The sequence below is a fragment of the Rhynchophorus ferrugineus genome, unplaced genomic scaffold, assembly GCF_030347505.1.
Source record: "Rhynchophorus ferrugineus isolate W39M unplaced genomic scaffold, kcgeb_rfMv2 rfM2, whole genome shotgun sequence".
In the NCBI taxonomy this organism is placed as follows: domain Eukaryota; kingdom Metazoa; phylum Arthropoda; class Insecta; order Coleoptera; family Curculionidae; genus Rhynchophorus; species Rhynchophorus ferrugineus.
In genome coordinates this window covers 87,839,407-87,866,572 of record NW_027472581.1, presented here as the reverse complement: position 1 = coordinate 87,866,572, position 27,166 = coordinate 87,839,407, and the positions used below count along the sequence as shown (strand labels likewise).

General features: G+C 32.3%; 1 protein-coding gene and 1 non-coding gene across 6 annotated transcripts in view; both read left to right on the top strand.

Moving 5' to 3' along the window:
* The window catches only part of LOC143191583 (dynamin), a 52,644-nt gene extending 26,087 nt beyond the window's left edge, over positions 1-26,557 (top strand). The window contains exons 4-16 of one of the 5 annotated variants that reach the window (XR_013004555.1): positions 1,862-2,065; positions 3,973-4,165; positions 4,229-4,438; positions 6,911-7,118; positions 11,199-11,336; positions 13,680-13,837; positions 15,767-15,873; positions 15,928-16,112; positions 18,733-18,846; positions 18,904-19,104; positions 20,952-21,123; positions 23,342-25,474; positions 25,798-26,557. Coding sequence is in view for 1 of the 5 variants with exons in the window: in XM_076396793.1 (XP_076252908.1) it covers positions 1,862-2,065; positions 3,973-4,165; positions 4,229-4,438; positions 6,911-7,118; positions 11,199-11,336; positions 13,680-13,837; positions 15,767-15,873; positions 15,928-16,112; positions 18,733-18,846; positions 18,904-19,104; positions 20,952-21,123; positions 23,342-23,401; positions 26,040-26,104 (2,015 nt within the window). In the remaining 4 variants the exon portion in view is untranslated. Of the gene's footprint in view, positions 1-1,861; positions 2,066-3,972; positions 4,166-4,228; positions 4,439-6,910; positions 7,119-11,198; positions 11,337-13,679; positions 13,838-15,766; positions 15,874-15,927; positions 16,113-18,732; positions 18,847-18,903; positions 19,105-20,951; positions 21,124-23,341 lie in introns of all 5 variants that reach the window. The other 4 variants (XR_013004553.1, XR_013004554.1, XR_013004556.1 and 1 more) reach the window with 4 other exon arrangements.
* LOC143192101 (U6 spliceosomal RNA) lies at positions 7,638-7,740 on the top strand. The gene has a single exon (XR_013004724.1). It is a non-coding gene; the product is annotated as a U6 spliceosomal RNA (small nuclear RNA).
* Positions 26,558-27,166: the final 609 nt, after the last annotated feature.

Here is a 27,166-nt window from a genome sequence, read left to right as displayed (position 1 = left end):
CTATATGTTACATATGTATATTTCGTTTTGGTTATCATTTAATATAATCTGAAAACACATTAAAAAGGATATTCAGACAGACAAATGTGACTCAAATGTTATTCATTGATAAAAGATACAAAAGACTATATAAAATAGGGGGTTTTCTTGGGATAAATATAGTTTTCTAGTTGTGATAGGAAACCAAACATGATCACAAAACGAAATTGTTTTCAACTCTTTGCTATTCTTTACAAATTAACAATTTATATGTATTAATTTTCTTTTGGAAGGGGTAGCATTTTTCTTGAATAAAATCTTTGTTTGAAACATCAATCAATTTGGAACCTGTTATCTGTCTAGGTGTTTTAGTAAACTAATTTAAAAAAAATGCCAATAACGAGACAAAAATTGCTTTTAATGTATCTACGATATGACAGTAACATACAATACACATAGATATATGCTATTGCTATTTAATTTTGTCCATAGATGACGCCTTAGTATTGAAAAGGGAAAATAGTTCGTTATAGGAATATTTCGTGCTATTCGATTCGAACCATTTAACCACTTCCTATTTTACACTAAATTTTTTAATTAGAAATAGAAAATGAAAGATGCATAAGAATAAAGTCACCAACAAGATCTTCATATTCGGTGAATTTGATTTAAGAGTTAGCTTAGTTCATATAGGCTCAGAAAGAGACTTCAGCGAGTCAACCAGAGAAAATCCTGAAATGCAGGTTATATTATTTGGACATGGTTGTGGAATTAACGATCGACGGAGTTGTTGACTGTGATGGAGCAGCATCATCACAACGGGTCAGTTGAAAAGTCCCCGGCCTACCCTAGTAAAACATTTTTTTTTTGGCAAAATTAGTTTTTTCATTCAACATAATACCCTTCAACGGTAATATACCGATTATAGCGACCCTCCAACTTTTCGATACCATTTTTGTAGTACCATATGTCCTTTGCTTTTGCAGCTTCGGCGATCACCTCTTCATTCGACGAAAATGTCTGCCCAGCCAGCATTTTTTTTGAGATCTGAGAACAAGAAATAGTCGCTGGGGGCTAAATCTGGAGAATATGGTGGATAAGAAAGCAATTCGAAGACCAATTCATGCATTTTTGTCACGGTGCATTGTCTTGGTGAAACAGCACTTTTTTCTTCAAATGAGCCCATTTTTCGGCCATTTCGTCCTTCGAACGGTCGAATAACGCAATGTAGTAGTCGCTCTGTTGATGGTTCTTACTATTTCAAGGTAGTCAATAACCTTGCCAGCTGACTGTTGCGTTTTCGCATGCTTTGGAGCGGGTTCATCCTGTACAGTCCACTCGGATGAATGTTTTCGTCGGTAACAACCTCTTTTGGGCGTCCACTGCGTTCACCGTCTTCGGTGGTTATTTCACCATGTCTAAACTTAGCATACCAATCCTTGATAATTGATTTTTCTGGGGCAGTGTTCGGAAACTCGGCATTAAGCCAAGTTTTTGCTTCAACTGTATTTTTCCCTTCAAATAGCAATATTTTATCAACACGCGAAATTCCTTTTTATAAATTTTTTTCACATTTAGAAAAGTTGCTTCACTCAAAATGCTATAATTCACAAACTAATGATCCTTTGAGTGTTAAGGCTAAAACATATGGATTTAATTCTTCTAGCGCCATCGATGTGTCAGGCCGTTGACTTTTCAATTGACCTGTGTAGCAAACTTCTTCAAATGAATCAGTAAAATAAAATTTTAGCGCGTATATACAATAAATAAAATACTAATAATTGTGATTGTCTCATGCCAATAGATAGCGCTAGCGGGAAATCTAATATCAATATTAAATTTGTTTATGTCAATCTATGAATTTATCATTTTTAAATTCCAGTGTTGAATCTGACTCTCGTGGACCTACCAGGTATGACCAAAATACCGATTGGTGATCAACCACCGGATATAGAGATACAAATTAGGAGCATGATAATGGAGTATATTTGTAAAGAGTCCTGTTTGATATTGGCTGTGATACCTGCTAATGCCGACTTAGCCAACTCCGATGCACTACAAATAGCGAGAGAAGTGGATCCGCAAGGTATTTTTTATTTTTCTTTTATTTTGATGTCGTATTTGAATTAAATTTGATTAATTAACTTAGCAACATTTAGTAAATATCATAATTATTTCTAAATAGATAGATTAGTAATAAATTGCACAATGGTTAGTGTTTGGATATTTATCATCTTACCATCTTCTCTAAAAGAGTTGCCAACCATCACTAGACAAAAGCTAGATGTTAAAATCAAAATTTCTCCCTCTACTCATATAATTTAAACAAGTGCTCACGAATATCCTGAACAATTACGTACATAACATACCTATGCATATAAATCTTTCACACTCTGCAATAAGATAATCTGAATTTACCATATATTAATTAAATATAATCACCTTTAGTTATAATCACCTTAATTATATATGCTTTTGAAAATGTATCTTTTTCAAAAATCGATTGTTTGGAAGTTTCAGTAGACTCCTTCGTGGTTTTTCGTTGATAAACTCAGATGTTCTACAACCCTCAAAGAGCATAGCTGCATATCTCTAAGTTATCTATGGATACTTTCAGAACAGTTTCCTCTGAAGTAATTGTATTAAGTTATGTATATATTAAAAAACTACTCACTGTTTTATACATTTCATAAATTTCATAAACATTAAAAAGAACATCAAGGTAATTTAGTGGTAAGAACGGGCTCCCATTACCTCGTCCCTGTTCGAAGTTATTGATTGACAAACAGGGTAATAACAAATATTAAGGAACTATTTGCCAAAACAACGATAGCTCTTATATCATCTTTTACTATCACTAATGTTTTGAAGAATTTTATTAAATTAATTAATTTATTTAATATTTATTAAATCTGAATTTACGTTAAACATCTTGATGACTTGAGTTCACTGCTAATTTGAACGGAATATATATATATATATATATATATATATATATATATATATATGTATATTTATATATATATATATATATATATATATATATATATATATATATATCCGATATTATAGAGAAATGTTTAGTAGATTATAGGATAGAAATCTCTCAAGTAGTAAGGGGTTAGTAGATGATATTTAACTTATTATATGAACTATTTCCCAAATTTTTTGAATTAACAATTCATGCTGCAAAACCTTTTTGTTTATTTTTGTACACTGATAAATTTTCCTTAAAATACTATCCTTATTTGCTCTTAACATTGCTCTACACTGCTCTTTTGTATGGGGCTGATATGCTTTGTTAATTTTCTCAAAAGAGAATCATAGCTCTAGTAGATTCTGTCCGTTAAGAAAGTTCTAATTTATATTTTTTACATAAATATGTCCATAATTGAAGTTCTTAGTTAATATATACTTATTGAAAAAGCTAAGTTAGTGTATTAAAAAGTTACGTAATTGGATTGATTATTAGAGTTTTCGGTTAGGTACGGCCAATATCCGTACATTTTTGAAATTAAAATAGATTTATTCACTGAAGATTACACTAATTAATCCACACTGTCTAGGAAATATTCCTGTTCATCCTTTTTAACATGCGGTACTTTGATAACTGGTCTTTTACATCTCCGAGTTGCTTTACATAGCGAGTAATATTTGTTTGCTTCCTGGCTTTCATTTATCAACAGCAACTCTTTCATTTATCAGTTCCCCAATTTCAAGGGGGTGGTATACCTCATATTCTAGCTTCTTTTGCAGCAGATCGAATTTGTTTAATTATAGTTTATCTGTTTATATACCAAAAACTTAACTAGCAGATAGCTAATACTAATTGGCTAACCAAAAATGCGAGAAAGCATATAATTCTTGAAATATTTTTTTCAATATTATAAAACTGATTACAACAAATTATATTGTTGTTAAAATGTTGAAATCTTAAAGACACTTTATTAAATAAGACCATATAACATATAATCCGTTTTTATTCTCTTAAAGGTTTTCGAACAATAGGTGTATTGACGAAAATTGATTTAATGGATCAAGGTACAGATGCCTTAGACATCCTAGAAAACAGATTGTTTCCACTGAGACGAGGCTACGTGGGTGTTATAAATAGATCTCAAAGAGACCTAGAGGGCAACAAAGATATCAAAGTCCAAATTGAGGCCGAAAGAAAATTTTTCACGAGGTATATATAGTAAGTTAAAATTACAATCTTCTAAAACTACAAACGTTTTGCGATTTATTTTAGGAACGAGACCTATCGTCATATGGCCGACAGACTTGGTACGGTTTATCTCCAAAAGGTCTTGAATTCGCAACTTATAAACCATATTCGAAATACACTTCCGAGATTGAGAGACAATCTACAAAAACAAATGTTAAAGTTGGATAGCGAATTAGGAGACTTGAAGAATTTTTCGCATGATGATCCGACTTTTAAAAGCAAAGCACTGCTTCAGTGAGTAAATATTTTTTCGTTTTATTTAACAAGAACACTGTCTATATATTCTATTAAGAATACTTGATGATACGTATATTATGATTAGTTTCAAATATATTACAATTTTTCCGTATAATAATGTCCAAAACTTAAACTAAAGGGTCTTTGATGATGGACAGGTGATGATGTTTGAATTCGATTTTTTTATACATGCTATATTAATTATATACTCACATTTAGTTGTTTCCACTCTCATCACTCTGTCTTGATGGACATCATGGATGGAATCATAATATTATATTCAGAATAGCTATTCAAGTGAATAACTAATTCTCAATCTGTCTAACACTTGTTCACGATTTCATCACCATTTTTTCTTCAATATATCTGATCGAATTCATCCAAACAGAAGGTGTTGTTGTAGATAATGATTCTTTCTACATATCCAGAACGTTCTTGCTTGTATATCCTTTTTCACTATTGTAATTGTTTTTTACCAAACCTCATGTCAATTTCATTCCTGTTTCCAGAAGTCTTCCTTAATTTTATATGATTTTAAAAATTATATTCTTTTAAAAGTAGTGTCTGAAAGTTCCATTAGATTTCTTAGTGGGTTATCTTTACCCTATTTAAATACTATATTACCCAACAGTGTTTGGAGCAATCTTCTACATCCTTCAGAAAGCTGGATAAGTCTAAGTTATCTATGGATACTTTTAGAACAGTTTCCTCTGAAGTAATTGTATTAAATTATGTTTATATTAAAATAAACTTCTCACCGTTTTTATATATTTCGTAAATTTCATAAACCTTGAATAGAACATCAAGGTATGTAGATATTTTATTTTTAGTGTTCATATTAATATTAATATCACTATTTGATAATTTTGCCGTATAATGATTTTCAGAAACCTAAACTTGAAGTGTGTTTGATGATGATGTTTAAATTCAATTTATTTTCACACAATTTAATTCAATATTACACCTGGTTAGAAGAGTTTTCTCTTAAGTATACTTCAAGCAATTTCTGTTGATGTTCTTTCATTGTTTGTAGATAATACTTCTAGGGATTTTGTTGTTATTTTTCTATTATTTCAATATAGAATTTCTTTGTGCATATCTACAGCTGCTCATAGTAGATTTAAGATGGTTCTAAAATTTGTTGCGTAGAGGTATTAGCATTATTGTCCAAGTACCTAACATATTTCTTAAGCCTTAAACTCCAGAAGTTCTGCTCGTTTATTTTTAACATTTTTGGTCTACTTCATCTTGGTAATGCAATTTAACTTCTTTTATTATTTCTTGATTCTGTTGAGTAAATGTTCATGTTAAAAATGTTAATGATCTTTGATACTATTTAATTTTTTTTTGAAATTCTCATATTACACCTATATTATTAAGTTGCTTCTAACAATATTAATACTAGTACCTACTCACTATAGTATATGAATATTTGTTAGTGTTGCGTAATATATTATAAAACTATATTGATTTTAGTACTTCAACCATAGAATTTCTGAAATCGGAGAATATATTTGTTATTGCTTTTTTTGTTTTACTAGTATTTATTGCTCTTAATATGTTTATTAGGGCCATTAGTTTAATTCCTCGACATTTCGCACTGTTAATTTGTATAGTATAGAAAATGATATTTCCCAACTAATGACTCATTTTAAGTTTTTTTTTGCGAACTTATTGAGAACCGAGCGACCTCACACCGTTAAGTTATATTTTTCATTGCTAGATAAAATGTATTCATTTATCGCTAGTCATTTAAAGTTTCTTAATTGATGCATCTCGTTTCTTGTCCATTGTTAAGAGTGATCTAAGATCTTTGAATGTAATCTTCTAATTTGTTATATTACTAGTATAATTGAATAGAAAATAGAACTTGGGCTGTTTCTTCTAAGGAAAAGACGTCTGGTTTTTTTTATTTCCGCACGTTCCACTGGATACTCAACACTTTTGAGGATGAAGATACATTATAATCAAATAATAGTGATTATAATTAAGGCACAAAAATACTGGTGGTATTCAATGTCAGACACACATAAATGGCGTCACAAACCAACCATAGAAACAAACAAGCCGGTTAGGGAAATTAGCCAATCCAATGCCTTTGCAACCACATAAAATATTCCCTCAGTTTCGCCTATTTGAGTTAAACCTCTATATAATACACTATGGTGTGTCCTTTTAAGTTCCCATTCTATATTTGTGTTTTGTGCTCTATACCTTGTTAAATAAAATTAATAAAAATAATGTCATAAAAGTCAAAGTTGTCAAAATGTCAAATACATGACATTTAAGTAAATTTGTCGCCTTGCCTGTTAGTGTTAAGTCATTTTAGATAAAATTTTTTATTTTTAAATAATAAATTATGACGGGAAATACCGAAGATGTTAAAACTGTGGTTCGGTAAGCACCCGTTTTTTTTGGCGCGGCGTCAGTCCGTTTGATCTAGACCCGGGCACGATAATCTCGTTTCAGGATGATTCAGAACTTCACGCTGGAATTCGAAAAGGCTCTGGAGGGCTCCAGATCGAGCGACGTGGACACCAGCGAGCTATGCGGAGGCGCAAAAATAAACTCCCTCTTCCACGAGAGGTTCCCCTTTGAGATCGTGAAGCAGGAATTCGACGAGGACGAGCTGAGGAGGGAGATAGCGATAGCGATATGTAATATTCATGGCATTAGGGTAAGTGAACGTGCCCGTGTGTTTATTGTGATTATTTGATTTTAAGGAAATGTGAATGCGTTTAAGGGAGACTCACTTGTTGGTTCGGATTTAATTAAATTATTTTATTGAGATTTAATTTATTTATTAAAGCTAGTGTAACACTAACACATGAATTTTCTCTGTCTGAACATAGTAACAAATAAGTATGAGCCTACTTGGTTGGCGCAGTGGTAAAGGCGACATAACGGTCCGCCAACTGTTTGGTAGTCTCGGTTTCAAATCCTGCTGGAGCATGGTCGTATATTTTTGCTTGTAATTGTTTAACATTTGTGGTTGTTCTTAGGCAAGAGTGTAAAATCCGATAACCAGGCTGGGTAAGACCGTATGTCTTCTGGGATGATTTCTAAATTGGTCCATCGCCAGTCTTAATACCGAGGACCGTGGTTCGGAGCCCACGTTAAACTGTAGGTCTATTCCAGATAAACCTTCGTTGGTAAAATGAGACTTTAAAATATACAAAAAAATAACTACAACTAAGATATTTTAAATTACATATATTAAAATTGGAACAATACAGAGAAGATTAGTATGGTTCCTGCACAAGGACGCCACGCAAAACCGTGAAGCGGTCCACATTTTTTATAGACAGGTACCATAAGATTAACAGGTCCATACTACAACGCTGCATAAACATGCTACTGATTTGGGTCAGTGAGAATGGTTGAACTTTCTCTCCGCGCAAATCCACCTGTCCTCACTTTTGTAGGAAAAGGTACTGCCATTTAATTTCTACACTTTCCCATATCTGAGAAACTGTGCAATAACCACAAATATATTTATATCTTACATTAGATATGCATAGTACAATCTTAATTTACAATTTAATTTATATTACTGTTCTGTTGTACTTGCATTAATACACAAGCAAGAGGAGTAGGGGATTAATACATTAGTATGTATTTCCCAAATTAACTAAACTTATACGCTTATAGACTTATACACTAAACAAGTTCGTGTGGTTCGGTTCGCTTCAATCTTCTGATTTCTTGCGTGATATCCAACAGGTGTATTGCTGTGATTTAGCGATCTTATTTCATGTTTTAAGGCGAAATCTTGGATAACTTCGTGTATTAATTTGATTTCAAGGTCATCGAGCAGCTCTTGTTTGGTTACGTTGCGATAAGCATTGGTAATTAATCGTAGGACTGCATGATATAGAATCTACAATCAGCACGATGTAACTGTAAATCTGACTTCTTCAATAGAAGTTGCCACAGAAATTGACAACAACCTCAATCTTAAAAAGGCTCTTGGAACTAATCATATTTCACCTAGGTTACTAAAAGAAGTGCCACGAAAAGCAATAGTCATGTTGACATATATATTCAAAGCCTGTTTGAGACTGAATCAGGCTCCGGAATGTCTTAAGGTTTCTCGAATAATTACGCTTAAAAAAACCTGACAAACCGGCAGAACAAGTTGGATCTTAGAGGCCTCTTTCGTTGCTACCTGCGATATCAAAATTATTTGAGAAAATGCTGTTAAAACGCATTAAACTGTTTATACAAATATCAGATTCCCAGTTTGGATTCGAAATAGCCATTCGACATTCGATCAACTGCAAAGAGCGGTTGTTGAAAACGTTATCGAAGATAGGAAATACTGGCCTGCAATATTTCTGGACGTGTCACAATCGTTTGACCGGGTATGGCATTTGGGATTAATATATAGAAAGAGAAAATTGCTACCGCGGAAGCACTGCTCATTCAAACATTCTCAACACTTAAACCTATTTCGGCTGGAGTTCCATAGGGTAGTGTCTTGGGACCACCCCTATATCTGCTTTATACTGTTGATATCCCAACAACAGGAACAGCACTAGGAACATTTTGCGACAACACAGTTGTCATGGCAAAAGATGCATCTCTGTCTAAGGTTGTAGAGTAAGTACAAGTAGCGATTAATAGGATCTACAAATGAACCAGAGATTGAAAAATATAACTTAATAGCTCCAAATCTGTCCATGTTAATTCTGCGTTGCGGCTAAAGGACAAAACCTAATTATATTACTCGACAGATGCCCGATTCCTTATGCAGAATCAGCCAAATACCTCGGAATATAACTCTATGGTAGGTTAAATAGGAAACATCATGTAGCAACTGCAGTGGTTAGACGGAAAATACTCTCAACTTGACCTAAAATGAAAGGGATTAGTTTATCAGTTAATCATAAAGCCAACTTTGACCTTGGGGTGCAAATATGTGGTTGCACTAAGACATCAAACCAGTAGTACCTAAAGCAAAGTTTAGTCGTAGAACTTCGTCGTAGACGGCGCGTTATCGTGATGTAAAATGACTTTACCGTGTCATGGTTTAAATTAACCATTTTTGCCAGTAGTGATCACTATTAATTGTTTCACCATAGACGATTTTTCGATTTTCCATAGGTCTGTCATTTAATTAATGGGGCACCGATCTTCCTATGTTTTGAACCCTTCCTATTGCTCGTAATCCATCGCTAATCATTTCTTGGGCTCTATTTGACGCTTCTGCCAATTGTTTTTGAGTTCCGTTTGGGTCTTCGTCCAATAACTCTTGTACTTACGCATCTTCAAACTTTGGAATTTTTCGAAACTACATGTCACATGTTTTTCAGGTTAAAGCATGCTTAAATAAGAAAAATAATGCGTCCCGTAAATGGACGTTTTCAGGCACGAGACTTTACATTTTCAGAGACATACAATTATATAGCCGTGTTCTCTATCTAGCGATGATCATAGGAGAAATAAGCTCTTTTTTCTTCGTTTGGGATACACCAATTAGATGGATTCTGTTGATATAACGACATTTTATTTGAATTATGCAAATTTTGTATTATTTATAGATTTTCATTGGCTTAAATAATTAAATTTAATATACCGTATTGTTTACTTTCAAGGTTATTGATATGGCTGAATAATGAATTGGATAAGATATTATTTGTGTATAATTATTTATCACACAAAGATTGTTAAGAAGGTCCCCGATTTGAAGGTTTAAGTTTTATTTAGAATTCATAGAAGTTTCAAGGATATAAAAAATCACCAAAAAATCAAAGTTTAGGTTCGATATGTTCCGAATCCTTGTAATGTTCTGTAACAAAAATAACCAAAAAGTTCATGTTTAATAAAGGCGTCGCTATGACAAAGAATATTAGTAAAACATTGTTTCCGTATTTCCAGAGAGATTCTGTACCAGTGTAGAAAGAGTTTTCCTTTAAATTTGGTGTATTTTGTAGTTAGATCGAAAAAAAATTTAGTATAGTTTAAACATTTGAAAAATTCGATTCATTTTTAATATTGTCTTTTATTGGAACTATTTTTTTTCGAGTTGATATGATATCTCAATTTCAACTGAACCAATTATATTGAAATATACTTCTCAATACAATTCTTCTATCATATAAACTATTCCAGATATAGCCTCATTCAATGCAGATGTGAACTTTGGGAAACAAGAAAATATTACAGTTATATTTCTCATTTTAACACTAGTTTCAGTACTGGTTTTTCCTATTTTGATATAAAATCATTTTTCTATTAAAATCAATCATTTTATAGAGAATCTAGATAAATTATTAGCTTAAGTACAAGTTATGATTTATCGTCATCCCACACTCTTATAACAAGATAACGCTGATCAAAATTACGTTCACAATAGTAGTAAGTTGTAACAAAAGTGTTATTTCATTAGCTTTTATCGATGGGGCAGAAGATCTTCCTGGTATTTTCATATAAATTATTCCTTCGTCCTAATACACAACTCAGAGGTTCTAATCAAATATCTTTAGCAGACGTATATCATATATTCAGTTTATAAGCTACAAATATTAGTTTGATTATGATATATGATATGTGCTGCTTCCAAGGAGAAGTTCTACACTAAAGATACAACTCAACCACTTATTATAACAATTAATTTTGTAATTGATATGAATTTGATAGATACATTTTTAGTTAAGAAGATTTCTATAGGGAACTTCATTATAACTCATATGGTTCTTATAAAACCGTATTGCAGCTATTATTAACATTAAATTTGATCTTTTAATTTTTCTAGATTGGATTGTTTACGCCAAGTCTGGCCTTCGATGCGATCGTTAAAACGCAAATAACACGACTGAAGGATCCATGTATGAACTGCGTCGATTTAGTGGTAACCGAATTGTTTAAGATAATCAACACCTGTACTCAAAGGGTGAGTTACAAGCTCTTTCCGAAATTCACAAAAGATCAGATAAAAGAACACATAGTTCTCATTAATTTATAGATACTTTTTATGCTACCTGTGATGATACATTTACTATAAAAGTTTACAGGTATATTTAAAAGCGTTTTTTTCAATAAAGTCAATAAAACAGTGTTTAGTCGGCTTGGTTGGCGCAGTGGTAAGGGCGACAGGAGAGTCCACCTACTGTTGCGATAATCGTGAGTTCCTATCCTGCTGGTGCATGGTCGTAAAGTTATGTTTGTGATTGTTTAGTATCTATGATTGTCCTAAGTAAGAGTGCAATATCCGGTAAGGAAAATTAACCCAGTCACGTCAGTAACCAGGCTGGGTGAGACCGGATGTCTTCTGGGTTGATTTCTAAGTTGGTCACTCACCAATCGGTAGGCTCAATGTCGAGGACCGTGGTTCGGAACCCACATCAAACTGTAGGTATATATATATATATATATATATATATATATATCGTGTGCATGTGTGTGTAACGAGTTCTATTAGTGCCTTCTATTAGAAAAAACGATAGGAAGTAGCTCAGAAACAATCCTGAAAAGAGTAAATATATTTGCAGAACCTTTGGAGGAAGGGTTCGCTCCAAACCAAGGAGAAAACGCCTTGATCCTAATAATTGTTCTGGGAGGATTGCTACAGCAATTCCTAAGAAAGTGTCGGAAGAAATTAAATTAAATTAAACTAATAAGCACCAGGCTATAACTTTGTTAGGGAAGTGATACATTTGTTTTAATTTAATTTAATTTTATTTTCATTAGAGAGCATATTTAAAATTTACGTTAATTTCTTGTTTTCTTCGGTGCTGTGTTTCATTGTAAACTAATTTTGATATCACTGTATGTCTGTTTTCTTACTACAATTATCTTACATTAATGATGTGCTCACTTTTAGCTTTTTGCACTCTCATCACTCTGTTTTGACAATTGAAACTTTGATCAGTACAAGTGTTAAGTAATAATTTTATGTATATATCACAAAATTATATTATTATTTTTGTTTTGTGTGGGCTCAACAGCCACTTTTAACCGATCAGTTGGTAGTAGTTAAAATAATATTGTAAATAGATAAATATGTTTAGGTAGGTATTAAGCTAAATTATGTCTATACAGTAGAATATAAAATACGTGTAGTAGATAGGTTAAATAGGGTTTAAAAATTTAGTTTTTTATTTATTTTTTGAATTCGGTTAAGTTTTTTTGTTAAAATATTTTATATTTCTGTTTTCAGTCTTAGATATTTACTCAATAAAGTACACAGTTCTTTTATTAAGTACTCTAATGGGTAGGCCTACTATAGGTAGAGTCTGTATTGGCAAAAAATAGGAATAAACAATGATTAAAAATAAGGAACACTTCATGTTCCGGGGTCCGCTGCCTAATCTATGTGATTTGAGAAATGTTCTAACTACACTAGAACAATAACAAAAAGTATTTGCCCCCTTCGGGAATCGAACCTGTGACCTGAACTGAGCTGAATGCTCTAACCACTACACAGTAGAAGCAGTTGCCTGCAAAATTTTAGGGCTTCCCATATGATAAGGCTCGTGCTTAGAAAGATTTGCCCTCGATTTCGCCGGATTCCACCATCAGATCTTGACTTAATTCCAATGGGCCCATCTCGGAAGTGCATTCTTTCGAAGAAAAAAAGAGTTTTGAAAATCATACCATAACTGACGGAGAAATCGGCGAACATACATAATAAAAAATATACAATCGAACATGTAACCTCCTCCTTTTTGAAAGTCGGTTAAAATTCAATGTCCTATAGTTTAAAAGAGACAGAATATTATGTGATGTGATCAGTGGATAAAATTAGATTTGTGTTAGCACTAGTAAAGTGTGTTATCTACAAAATTCTTCAAAACATTAAAGTTAATAATTAAAATTTTTATACCGGCAAACCTTGTAAACCAATAGTTAAATTTATTGCTTCAATATTGTCTGTTTTTTCCGATGGTTAAATATCTTTATTTTGTTTTAAGTTTTTTATTAGTAATGTTAGCTTAACTTTCCTAGAAAATGCCTTGACGTATGCGAAATTAAAATGATATATTTCGAACACGTTAACGTGGAGCTTTTTGGTAAACAAAAGGATAACGAATGGGAATCTGGAGCGACGACTACCCGATTTCGGGGCGAACACGTTCGAAATTATCTCCTACCTCTAAAGGAAGCGGACTGGTCCCTCTCAGACTTTTATATTTCATTATCCGATAGGTTTACTCACATTCGTATGTCTGTTATCTGATCTTTTGTGATTTCGTACCGGAATTCGTAATGGAATAGTAAATTTGACTTTAATCAGATGTCCCGTTATCCCTGCCTTAGAGAGACCGTCGAGAGGATAATATCGGAACAGATCCGGATCGGGGAGCGGAAATGCAAGGAGCAAATTTTATTATACATCGATTTCCAACTGAGCTATATGAACACTAATCACGACGACTTCATCGGGTTCAGCAAGTAAGTATCGTTCTAGCGATTTACCGCGATATTTATCCGTCAGGAATTACCTAATGATTTATTTACATATCCCAGATCGAACTTGATTGCTAACACGGTTAATTTATAACTCTTAATTTATGGGGGTTGTGCGTTAAGTATCTGCGATAGATTAAAGTATATTTTTAAATAAAAGTATAACATTTTGTTGGTTGTATATGTATCCTTATTCTAGTGTAGGAATGTTCGTCTGGTCGGTTGGAATATGTGGCTGTCTATGCGATTGTTTGTCCCAACAGTCACTACTATTTTGTGGAAGGAATTCGCACGGGAACTGAAAACATTGGTTGAATAAAAACTTGTTTATTTAGATAATGAATGATACATGTGGTCGACGGGAGAATGTACAGGATATTATTATAGGTTAAGGAAGTACAGAAGCGCTATGGAAGTGGTACTGTTACAAGGGGTAGGGAAAAGAGGAAGAGAAGTCGTGGTGGTCTTTTATAGCCGGGAACCGCTTGGTAATGTAGATGCTTATATAGTGGTCTAAAGGGTCACAACGGTCGCTATATATGCAATATTATGATTTGACTCATATGTCTTTATATTCTATTGACATCAACCTTCAAAGCTATGGATATTTTATTTGCGAAAGGAACACCATAAAATAAAAGGAACAACACCCATAAAATTATACCTCATTAGAAATATCGAGTATCGTGCCTGAAAAAGTGAGTTTGCGGCACGCATTTACTTTTCTTATTTATTCAAAATGAAAAAGCCGTTGAAAGTCATCGTTTTCTAGTAGAAACTTAGGGTTATCATGCTTTAATCTTAAATACTAGTTAAGTTATTGGATGAAGACCAAACCAAAACTCAAAAATAATTGGCAGACGTTTTAAATATGACCCAAGTAATGATTAGTGACCGATAAGATGGGAACATGAGTACCACATTAGTTGAATGACGGGTAAATGGAAAATCGAAAATCGTCTGTAAAATGCTGCTTCGAACATATGATCGGAAGTAATTTCGGCATCGAACAGTGACGGGTGATGAACAGTGACGGGGTTCGATCGACTCCAAGGACAAATCAATACAGTTTTTATCCTTTTTTTCACAATAACAAAAGTTGCTTCACTCAAAATGCTATAATTCACAAACTAATGATCCGACAGCTGTCAAATTTATACACGCATCTTTTGAGGGTTAGGGCTAACTAAAAAACATCTTCTAGTAGCGCTATCTATGTGTAAGGCCCGCGACTTTTCAATTGAACTGTTATACATTTGACATATACATTAGTTTACAATGGTCCTTGATACCTTTTGGGTTTCAAAATATTCTTTGTCCAGCTATCTATTGATTTTCAAATATATGTTTAGACGTGAAGTACCATATGCAATATATGGTCTTGTAATTATCGAAGATCATATAGGACTGCATATTAATTTTTTTTTGCTGTGGTACATTTTGTTTTATTATTTCTTCGTTTTCGCTGATGTTAAAATTACCTTCGCTCTTTATGTTATTCTTCAGCAGGACAACTCTCGACCACATATTGCAAGAGTGGAGAAAAAATATTTGGAAACATTAAAATGGGTGGTAAAAGTGCCACCCCATCATCCGTATCCTCTAGACCTTGCTCCTTCAGATTACTAGTTGTTCCGACATATGAGTCGTGATCTGTCTGAGTATCGCTTCACTTGAAATTGGATGAAAATATCAAAAATTAGATCAATTCGTGGATAGTCTCTAAAGAAGAATGCCAAACCGTAAATTGCTTAAAAGATGGGAAACAGTAACGGCTATGGATGGAAAACATAGTTGTAGTGATTTTTCACAATAAGGTTTTCAACTTAAGAAATCCATTAAAACTAATTCATAGGCCTAATAATTTTTCGATTCATAAATAGTAATTTAATAATTATTACGTTATCGTTTTAGTGCTGAAAATCAAGCAGATGGTTCAACGAATCGGGCCAGAAACCTGCCAGGGGATCAAGTGATCCGGATGGGATACATGACTATACACAATACTAGTTTTATAAAAGGTATTCAATCAATCAATAAATTTCAATAATTTTATAACAAAAGTACTTTTGAAGGTTCGCGCGAATTTTGGTTCGTGCTAACATCTGACAATCTCTCCTGGTTCAAGGATAATACGATGAAAGAAATCCAATACATTTTACCCACGAACGGTCTGAAACTCAGGGATCTGGAATCGAAATTTATGTCCAGAAGGCACACCTTTGCTCTGTTTAACCTGAGGGGAAAGAACGTGTATAAGGTAAATACTGAATAATTAAGTTTATTTAGTAGGTAGTTCTTTGGAGTTATTTCACCAAAAAGAAAGTGGTATATAAAAGTAATATTTTTATTTAAAATTAGCTAAACCTGAATATGCAGTTCTTTGGAGTTATTTCACCAAAAAGAAAGTGGTATATAAAAGTAATATTTTTATTTAAAATTAGCTAAACCTGAATATGCAGTTTTTTGGAGTTATTTCACCAAAAAGAAAGTGGTATATAAAAGTAATATTTTTATTTAAAATTAGCTAAACCTGAATATGCAGTTTTAAAACAGTAAATAAAAATATTCTAACGAACGCATATTTACTGCGAGAAACACATACAATTCAATTATTAGGCGATTGCGGATATTTTGATCAGCTGTATCTATTAGTAAAAGGCGAAGTATCAACGTGAGCGACTACTAAGCTAGGTTAGGTTGTAGACTAATTATTAAATCCGATGGTTTCGACAGCTCCCTATATTGCATTTTAGACATTAATTACTTTTTCTATTTGGTTTCAAGCCTTTTAAATACCTTTGCAAATTTATCATGATGCCACTATATCTCTTTGTCCAATTTTTGTCTTTGTTTCCATTTTGTTTGCTTTCAACTATTTAAAAGTGTTGATTATGATGCCAATGAGAAATAATTTCCTGAAGGAACAAAATGGTTCGAATACAAGGAATAACAATACTTGTTGGATGAAAACTCAGCTCAAACGACATTTACATGAGATGGGCAAGATCCAAAAGGAAGGAAAAGGGCTACCTCACGAATTGGATGGAAATACCATTCCGAGCTGTTCCAATATCTCTTATTTCAATGCCTGCCAGGTAAAAGTTAAGCAGTAGAGAAGGACGAAACGGAACCAAGCGCTAAAACTCGTTTTCGTTCTGAAGGGTAATCCACATCGACATTCAAGACAGACCGGATCAACAAGTTCCAGGCTGTTCCAGTTGTTGAAACGAAATAAAAATGTTTTTGTCGCATAATATTCTAGCAACACTAATTGAATGACGTATTTTTGAATTTGTGGTGTACCCGGCGCTCTGGCCAGGCTTAGCATTTCCTGATTATTCTACTTGTTAATATTGTGAACCACGGCCTGGCTAGTAATTAAATGGTTACAACCTGGATCTTTGGATAAGGCCCATGTCGCTGGAAAGATGGAAAATAAAGCTTTTTGAAGGAAAAGTGATCAGCCCTTATAATTTGACATTTTAACATTCGAGCATATTTATAAATAAACGGGTGAAAATAGCAATGGTAATATATCGTGAATGTATGGTAATTTTCTCAACTGAATTGATTTTTTAATTGTTCAAATCTTCTTTAATACTTTCTCTTGATTAGTGTTGAGTGATAACAGATCATTATAAACAATTTTCCAAATTGTGCGTCCTTCTCATTTTTTTAAAATGTTATTTCGTATTCAGTGATATCATTTGGAATACACTTTTAGTTTTACGAATATTTATATCACTATCTTAATTGTCCTGGGTTTGTTTTTCTTTTGCTATTGTTTCAGTGTATATTCTCGTAAGGGCATACTCTGTGAAGTTGTGACTAAATCAAATAATTTACAAAATATTAATACTAATATGGAAATTTTTGTGATCAGTTTGGTTATTAATTAAGAACTCTTGTTCCCACAAATTTGAAATAAATTACTATATAAATTATCAATTGATAAATAATGTATCTTGTTATCTATGTGATAACCAGAAGAAGTGATATGAATGCTTTATTTATTATTGAACGGAAATATTTTTTAACAAAAATCGAGAGTAATGGAAATATTACCTACTATTGCCATAAAAACAGTCAAAATATTTTACTATTTATTATTCCCAATTTTAATGTTTACCCTATTACACTAACAATCTTGAAAAATATCGTACCAAAATGCTATAATGTTAATATACAATATATTGTTATTTACAAGCAAACTACCAAAAAAAAACCATAAAACTATATATATTACATATACATCTATGTAAGCATAAATTGGGTACATTTTTGTCAAGGTCATGGCTAGGACGACCGAGCCAGAACGTTAAAATCAGTCGAATGAAACTAGTAGAACCAAAAATAGTAACTAAAAGTACGACTGAAACAGTCGGTAGTGAAAAGTAGTCAGTTACTAAACAGTCAATAGTCAATTTCAGTCGATAGTTTCCAAAACTAATATTTATCTACATGATATTTTGTTAAATGTTAAAACTTAAATATATCAACTTTATTGATACAAGAAATCTCAAAAACTGTAAAACTGATCTCAAAGAAGTCTTTAGAAAGCCACTTTGGTCCTTTTTTCATCTTTATCAACTTTCAAGTTCTACAGTGCATATATAAGGCAAAAGTCCCGCTACTATTTTGATTACGCGCCATCCTGGTTATGTGATGCTTAGCTTATTTTCGCTATAACCATTGTGTTGTCTACACGTTCAAATTTTATTTTGGATAAATATATGCCATAAGAAGGAGTAGAAATAGTTCGGCACTCAGCGGAAATTGCGTCAATGGTAGCGGGACTGTTGATCCACGATGTACATCATTAATAGGTAATTTGGAAATCCGAATTTTCAAATTTCTTTTTCTTATTACTTTTATAGGATCACAAAATACTTGAACTCAGTTGTGCCTCCTTGGAAGAAGAGGACTCGTGGAAAGCCTCGTTCCTGCGGGCCGGTATTTACCCGGACAAGGATTCTCACGACGAAAACGGAGTAAGTGCTTTTTCCGCCCAGTTTTCACAATTAATCTAACGAATATTGCTGGTTCAGTCGGAGATCGTAGAAGAACAGGATCCACAGCTGAAACGTCAAGTGGAGATAATCAGGAATCTAGTCGACAGTTATACAACAATCGTGAACAAATCCACCAAAGATTTAGTACCTAAGATAATTACTCATATGCTGCTGAATGCTATCAAGAAATTCATTGGCGTAGAATTATTACACCATATATATACTCAACAGAACCAGGTATGTTACGTACAATTATGATTCCATCTTTTTTTCTGTAAGCAAATAACCTTCGCTTGATGTGTTAATAAAAAATTAATTTATTCAAAGCATTATCCATTTGAAGCAACAATCTTGCTTATCTTACAAATATCTCTGGATTTGGCACATGTGCATATTGAGCTCTATTTATAACATTCCAATAAGAGCAAAATCGCTTAGATCAAATCCAGCCAATAGAGTTAAAAGCAAACGAAAAAGCCACCACCCTATATGAAAGCAGTGAAATTGTCCCAAAAGCTCCAAATATGATCAATCATGTTCCCTATTGTAATTTCTGCAACTAGTCTTGATCCACCCCAAGAAATCTCTAGTCAATGCATCATTATTTTTACAAAACAATAATTTATTTACCTATGCTCTTATATAAAAGAGTCTTGTGTTTCCCTTGTTTGTCATTACGTCATTAGGGTGTCGTTGATAATTTTATATTTTGTTTATTTGATTGACTTTTGTTAGAAAATTTAATTAGTTCATAGTATCAATCCCCCACTTGTTGAGTTTCTTGTATCACAGTTCTTGAATCCTAGTTCACTGAATTTCACATTCTTCGATGTCTCAACAAATTCTAGCTACATCTCACCTATTAAATATAAATTAAATCATTGCTAAAATATATTATGTTTAAAGTAAATGTCTAATTATTACCAGTTACTACAATTTTTCTACTATTCTTAATGGACAAACCTCATTAATGAATTGTCTACTTTCAACACAACGAGAATAATTTTCTTCTCTGTTCTTGTTATTATTAAATTTTGTGTGTCGTTGAAAATTATATGTTATAAATTTGGCAGCTAACATTCCCACTATAAGAAAAATTGATGCTGTTTGGATTTTATAACTTTTAAAAATTTAACCTTACATTTGGCACTTACCCTTGTTCTACCATATTTTAAAACTAATGTATGTTAACCACCAAGAATAACATAACAATTTAATTATAATTCATTGATGTAACATAAAATCTAAATATTCTTTTTGCTGTTTTCACTTGATCAAGATTGTGTGGATCGATTCTAAAAGAATATACCCCTAGTAGAGAAGGAGGGTAATCCTTTTCTATGGTTTATTCTATGCCGGATAGTGCGTATCCCGGGTTTTTTGAACCTTGTATCTTGTGATGGGATCCAATTATTCACCTAAATATCGATATTTTTAAAACAAGTCAACTAGTCTCTGAATGTAGCTGACAGTGTTAAGGGAATAAATTATAATCTGAAGCTGCAATACCGTTTTAAGTATAATTAAATATATGAGAAGACTGAGATTTTGAATTATTATACTGCAAAATTAATTGGTTTTATCTGTTCAGCCATTTTGGTCTTATTTGATTCATTCAGCTTTAGATTTCTAAGAAAAGTAATTTCTCAGTGAAGGGTCCTCTTTTTTTCTTTTTAAACTATATTTTGCAACCACAGTTTTTTCACTCAATTCATATGCTATTTACTGTAATTCCGTTAAGACTATTTGTTCTTTTGTTAATATTGTCTAGCGCAGTATTGATGATCATTTAATATAACAATGAATTCAGGTTGAGTCTACCCTATTGTCAACCCTTTATCGAAGAAAAACTGCAAAATACGGTGTGTTTTCGCTTTGTTTTTTCTATCCTTGATGTGATTTCAAATAAAACTGTGTCTATCATTCATAAAACAACCAAGTAACTTCATTAATGGGAAAAATGTCTTCTTTCTAAAGCCATCTAGTATAAACTTATACGATTTGTAGTGCCAGATAACATTTACTATTTATTAGAAAAACATTAATTTAATTTTCCGTTGTAAATTGATGTGATTTTCATGTAGGATAATTTAATGGAAGAATCGGCGGAGGAGAGACAGAAACGTGAAGAAAAGATGAAGATGTACTCGGCTTGCAGAGAAGCTCTGAACATAATATCTGAGTGTTCTGTGAATGTTAATACGAAGTATCAAAGCATCGATAGTGCACCTGTTGTGTCAAAAGAGACGAAAAGAGGTCAGTGATAATAAATTCTCATTTTTTTAATTAAAACATATTGCTCATTAAGACTCTAGGCTAAATGAGAAGAACAATTTTTATACCATCAACATATTATTCTTCAGGCATCGTTTTTATTTATTTTCCCCAAATATCTCATGGTTTCAACAATTCCCTTTTCATCATTGACATTTTATTATATTTGATTCGATAGGAACAACTCGATCCTCAACATTTTTGTGTCAAATTATAAATACTTGGTTGATATCACACTATATTTGCGTCAGATCACTTTACGCTATTATATTATTGTGTACGATATTTCTTGTTTTTTCCATGATAAACAGAAGTATATTAGTAGGAAAATCAGTATCTGGTTTTAAGGCCCGATTCTGATCATTGAACTCAGTTCCTTTTTGTGAAGTTATATGTATGCGATGATGTGCATATATACAAGCATTACCTTGATGGGATATCCTTGGGTACCTTTTGTTTTCCAACTACGTCAGTAATCAACGTAAATTATACCAAAAAACTTGATGTTATAGATCACTTTGCTCGTGAAAATTGTCAATATTATCTTTTTTCGATGCAGTTTTATCTAGGAAGATCAGTAGTTTGGTTTGTTCTTTTTGATTTCTGGTCTGCGTCATCATTAATGCATTTTAAGTTAATAATTATAAACAGTTTTTATACTATAAGTGTGTAAATTGAGTACAACATGCGGCAAAATCTTGCTACCATTTTTATTGCCTATAACTTTGATCAAAGAAAAGATTAGTAAGTTTGGTTTTCATAAAACGTTTATCTGGTCTTTACAATTTTTTTCGTTATGATTGAAAAATTATATCTTTTAAATGGTAAAGTCCTCATAAGTTAAAGTCTGGTACTGTTAAATCCGGAGATCTGACTGGCCATGCTAAATCATCACTTCGCGAAATAAGTCTTCGTGAAAAACGTCATTCAATAATTGAATTGTTGAACTAGCTCTGTGTGCTGGGGTCCTATATTGCTGAAACCACATGTCCTCTAGTCCTTGCTCTTCCATTTCAGGCACAAGAAAATTTCGAGTCATGTCTTGGAACCGTTCAGCAGTAACAGTAACAGCAACACCTTGATTATTTAAAAAAAATGGGGACCTATGAGGTTTACAGCATGAATGCCACACCATACAGTTGTTTTTAGTAAATGCAATGATGTTTCATGAATTAATTGAGAATTCTGTGTTCTCCAAAACCGACTTTTCTGTGTGTTGACGTGGCCACTGAAAAGAAAATGAGCTTCATCGCTCCTTGTTAATTTAGACGAAGCATCTTCAATTTCACCAAACAGCTTTAGGATTGCATTAATGTACTCAACTCGTTGATCAGGATCTCTCGGTAGATAATTTTAATCTTAATAATAATCTTTAATCTCGGTAGTAAAATTTTTGCACTAAATGAATTTTGTACGGGAACGTTTTCAAATCGGTTTTCAAAATTCGCCTTCAACTACGTGCAGAAATGTGTAACTGGGAACCACTTCTCCGACTTGATATTTATGGAGACTCTGCAACACTATCGCGCACCAAAGCCACATTTTCAGGGTTACTAGACGTCCGTTGTCTTCCTCTCTGCTGTCATACCGTACTGTCGAAAATTTGCATGTAAACGATAAATTGTGGGTCTGTGAGGGATTGAACGATTAGGATATTTTTGACGTAATTTCCGCTGAGTGGCAATAATGGAACGATTATTTTCAATTAATATTGCCACTATTTCTGCTCGTTCTTGTCGCGTATATTTATCCATAATAAAATTTGTACGTCTACACAACACAATGGTTAAAGAAACTGAGCTAAAGGTCACATAATCAAGATGGCGCGCAATAAAAATGGTGGCGGGACTTTTAAAATTGATGTACAGCCACTCTCTTATTGTTGAACTTGTATTAACAGTTAACAAGGGTTATATTACTGAGATTATCTGAATTCTCTTCAACAGAAACTATTTATTTGTCTCTCATTTGCTCATGTTTTATAAAAGTGAAACTTGACGTTTCATCCGAACAATATTATTGTAAAATGTTCTAATTATCATGAAACCCCCGTAAATCCGAATTAATATGTAAAAGTTGAACAAAAGTCAAAGTAATTCTTACATTTCATTAAATCTATAATTGTCATTCATTGCTATGCACATAAATACATATTTATAGCTATTTTTTTTATAAACAAATATTTTTTTTTATATTTTAGGTTATAGAATTTCAATGGCGCCTCCGCCAGTTTCTAGACCGGCACCCCCACCACCACCAGGTACATTTTAGACGTTTATTGAACTCGGGTGTTTGTGTAACGCTATGATCATTGCGGGTATATGTTGGCGTTTTGTGAACAAATATTGATACAATGTATGCTATGATATTGTATGTACAGCATAAACTAATTATTTGTATACTTAAACAAGATATGGTTTTAATTTATGAATATAGTATTAATTCTATGGGAGTATCTATCAGTTTAGGTTAAGGATGTTTGTTCATGTGGTTGAATTTTTGCACATGAAGTCAGAGTGATGTTAATGCTTTGTAAAATTATGTCAATAGTTTTATTTCTACAAGTGTCTCTAGAGAGAACTAAAAAGTATCTTAGTTTTATTGTATTCCTCTTGGATTTGTATGTGTGTAAGAGGATTTTCAAAGTACCTTCTATATCCTAATCTAGGTTTAATATTCCATTCCATATAAACATATTCGAAGATGATGGAGAAGACAAGATGAACAATTATTTAAAAAAATAAAAGTGTACTTATTAATTTTTTATTATTTTTTGGAGTGATTGGTAATTTTCGGTTATTTGTTCTTCTTCCAGTATATTTAAAAAAAAAACGGTTTTCTTTAATTTTTGCCATACAAGAATATGTCATTTATATTTTGATCTGTCTCGTCTTTTTTAATTGTCTGCTTGGTATTATATAACTTTGGAGATTATTAGTCCTTATTTTGATTGACTGTAATATCTATATTATCCACTGGTAATAAATTTTCGTGTTTCGTAAAACATGATATTTAATGCTGTTATTTGAAAATTATATTTATTAATATGCAAGGCTTCAGAAACATGGAAGGAAAGTGAAATATGAGAATACGACAGAGAGTATCAAATCATACCAATAAAATACAGAACGGAAGTAAATGGTACTTCTTAGAGTCTTAAAATAAATGAGTCATAACCAAATTTAACAATGTTTCGTGTTTCTTCAATTGTATATATTTTTATGGCAATAATTATTTCTATGAAAATTTGAAAATACAGTACAAAATTGTTAATTACAGCATTGTTGAAAAGTTTATTTTCCTAAGAAACGACAAAAGTAAATGTGCCTTGAGGATTTGGCTCACATTCACACGTCTACATTCTACAAAAGCATAATATTATATACAAAAAAGTATAATATAACACATTAAATTAATTAAATTTTGGTTTTGTGAAGCATGTAATAATTCGCCCAATAACAGCATCATGCTGATAATTAAAAACTAAAGATTAAAATAGAGTTAATTTCTCTAGAGAAAATTGGTTGATAAAAGGATTTGTTAAAGGTCTAGATAATTTAGTATTCTTTCAATGATCGTTGCGTTTTTATATTATTAACGACACAACATTAAAGACACTGTTGTTACTCTCTTATCAATAATATAATCTAAATGTTTCAAATATTCCAATGTTTGGTTAAATTGAAACAGAATGGCCGAAGCCACACAATACCAAATCTGGTTTGTAAGAATGCTGTTATATAACTGTTATATAAGCATCGTCCATCAACCATCAATTCGTATTCGGTGCCCAGGCAGAGTATCTACTTCTTAACTAACATGATTCTGTTGGTGCCTTAAGACTTCGAACAGTCATCAAATCTCGTTGCTGTTCTGGCATTGGACTATTTTGGTCTGATTAGACTACCATGTATTGATTGTCATTCAAAGACTATCTCAGAGAAATACACGTAGAATTTATCTTAACTATCATTTTTGGAAGGCTTCTATCTTCTATATTTCAGACGGTAACAGTCACAGTAATTCCATTACAATGCCTACTTTCACCGGACTATAACAATGACACTGTTTTATTAAGTTACACGTATTTTAATAAAATTTTACAAATCATACGAAATTTTGGTAGCTGCATGTCTTGTTTGTATTCATTGTGGATATATGGTGATATACTTGGTTCGTTTTCTATATTTTGGTTAGACAATCCTTCCAAACAGTCTTCATCAAATTTCGTTGCTGTTCTGGCACTGGACTATATTGAGCTGATTAGACCACCAAGCATTAATTGTTATTAACTATCATATTTGAAAGACTTCAATCTTCTATATTTCAGACTGTAACAGTCACAGTAATTCCATTACAATGCCTTCTTTGACCGGACTATAATAATGACACTGTTTTATTAAGTTACACGTATTTTGATAAAATTTTACAAATCATACGAAATTTTGGTAGCTGCATGTCTTGTTTGTATTCATTGTGGATATATAGTGATATACTTGGTTCGTTTTCTACATTTTGGTGAGACAATCCTTCCAAACAGTCTTCATCAAATTTCGTTGCTGTTTTGGCACTGGACTATGTTGAGCTGATTAGACCACTAAGCGTTAATTGTTATTAACTATCATATTTGAAAGACTTCAATCTTCTATATTTCAGACTGTAACGGTTACAGTAATTCCATTACAATGCCTACTTTGACCGGACTATAACAATGACACTGTTTTATTAAATTACACATATTTTGATAAAATTTTACAAATCAAATGAAATTTTGGTAGATGCATGTCTTGTTTGTATTCATTGTATATATAGTGATATACATGGTTGGTTATCTGTATTTTGGCAATCCCTCCGGAAAGATAAGACTACATTATACTCATTTTTCTGTTTTATTTTAGGATTAAAAAAATTTAACGATATGAAACATTTAATACCTGATATCTATATTTTGTCCATACCTTAGTTTGTCCGAAGAAATTCAAAGTGTGAGTAAAATTCGCATGCGTGCCTCGTCATTAAAATATGAGGGTATATTTGTGATTTCGGTTGACTTAACATCGTAGGTTAGGATTAGTTTAATTTTAGTATGTTAGAGGACTTGTTATTGGTTTGTTTCTGTGTTCTTGTCACGTAACAATCATGTTATCTTTAAACTGATTTTGTATTATAAAATATAGTTTTATGTATGTCCTTGTTCAAGTACATTTTGTTATTGTATATCGACTCATTATAATTTTGATTAGTTTTATTACGCATACATAATTAGCAATATTGTTCCATTGTTTCCTTTCAGCTAAGCGGCATTCGTAGCCGAAGATACCTTGTAAGAGCACTAAAGTAGACTGATCAGTATATTTAAAACTATTTGTATCATACGCTGTAAGTTTCTTATAAGTAATATATTTTTAACGATTTTTATTTTTGTTTTAGTTCCCCTTTTATTTTTTATGGTTCTTAAGTTCTCATGAGACTTAAGCACTGATATTTTTTGTGCTGAACATGCGAAATATTGACAAGCGCATTTAGTAATTTTAGACGTCCATAACTTCGTGTCCTTGTGAGCCCTTCCTATCGCAATTTAACAGAAATTTTAATTCGTAAAAGTTCTCCGTCTATATCTTTATCGTTTCTATTTATTGGTTAAAACTTTATTAAGTTTTCTACAAAAATTAAATTGGTCTTGATTACAATACTTGCCGATACTCTCAATATTCCACAAAAGTTTAATCTCATCAGAATGAGAGGATATCTTCCAAAAACAGATGAAATAATAATGTGCAAAGCAAAGAGACCAACACTTTAAATTTGAATTGGGTTTTCAATTGGCTGAACTTTACTTTAGTAGGGAAATTGGCATTAATATTTTGTGGTATTAATATTAAGAATAGTAACAATTTTAACACTGGTCTGGCCTGTGATTACTGGTAGGTCACAGACAATAAAGTATCACCACTGGTATTGATAAATAATCTTTGGTTTTATGTATATTTTATGCAATAAAGTTTGAAAAAGTTTTGTCCATTTC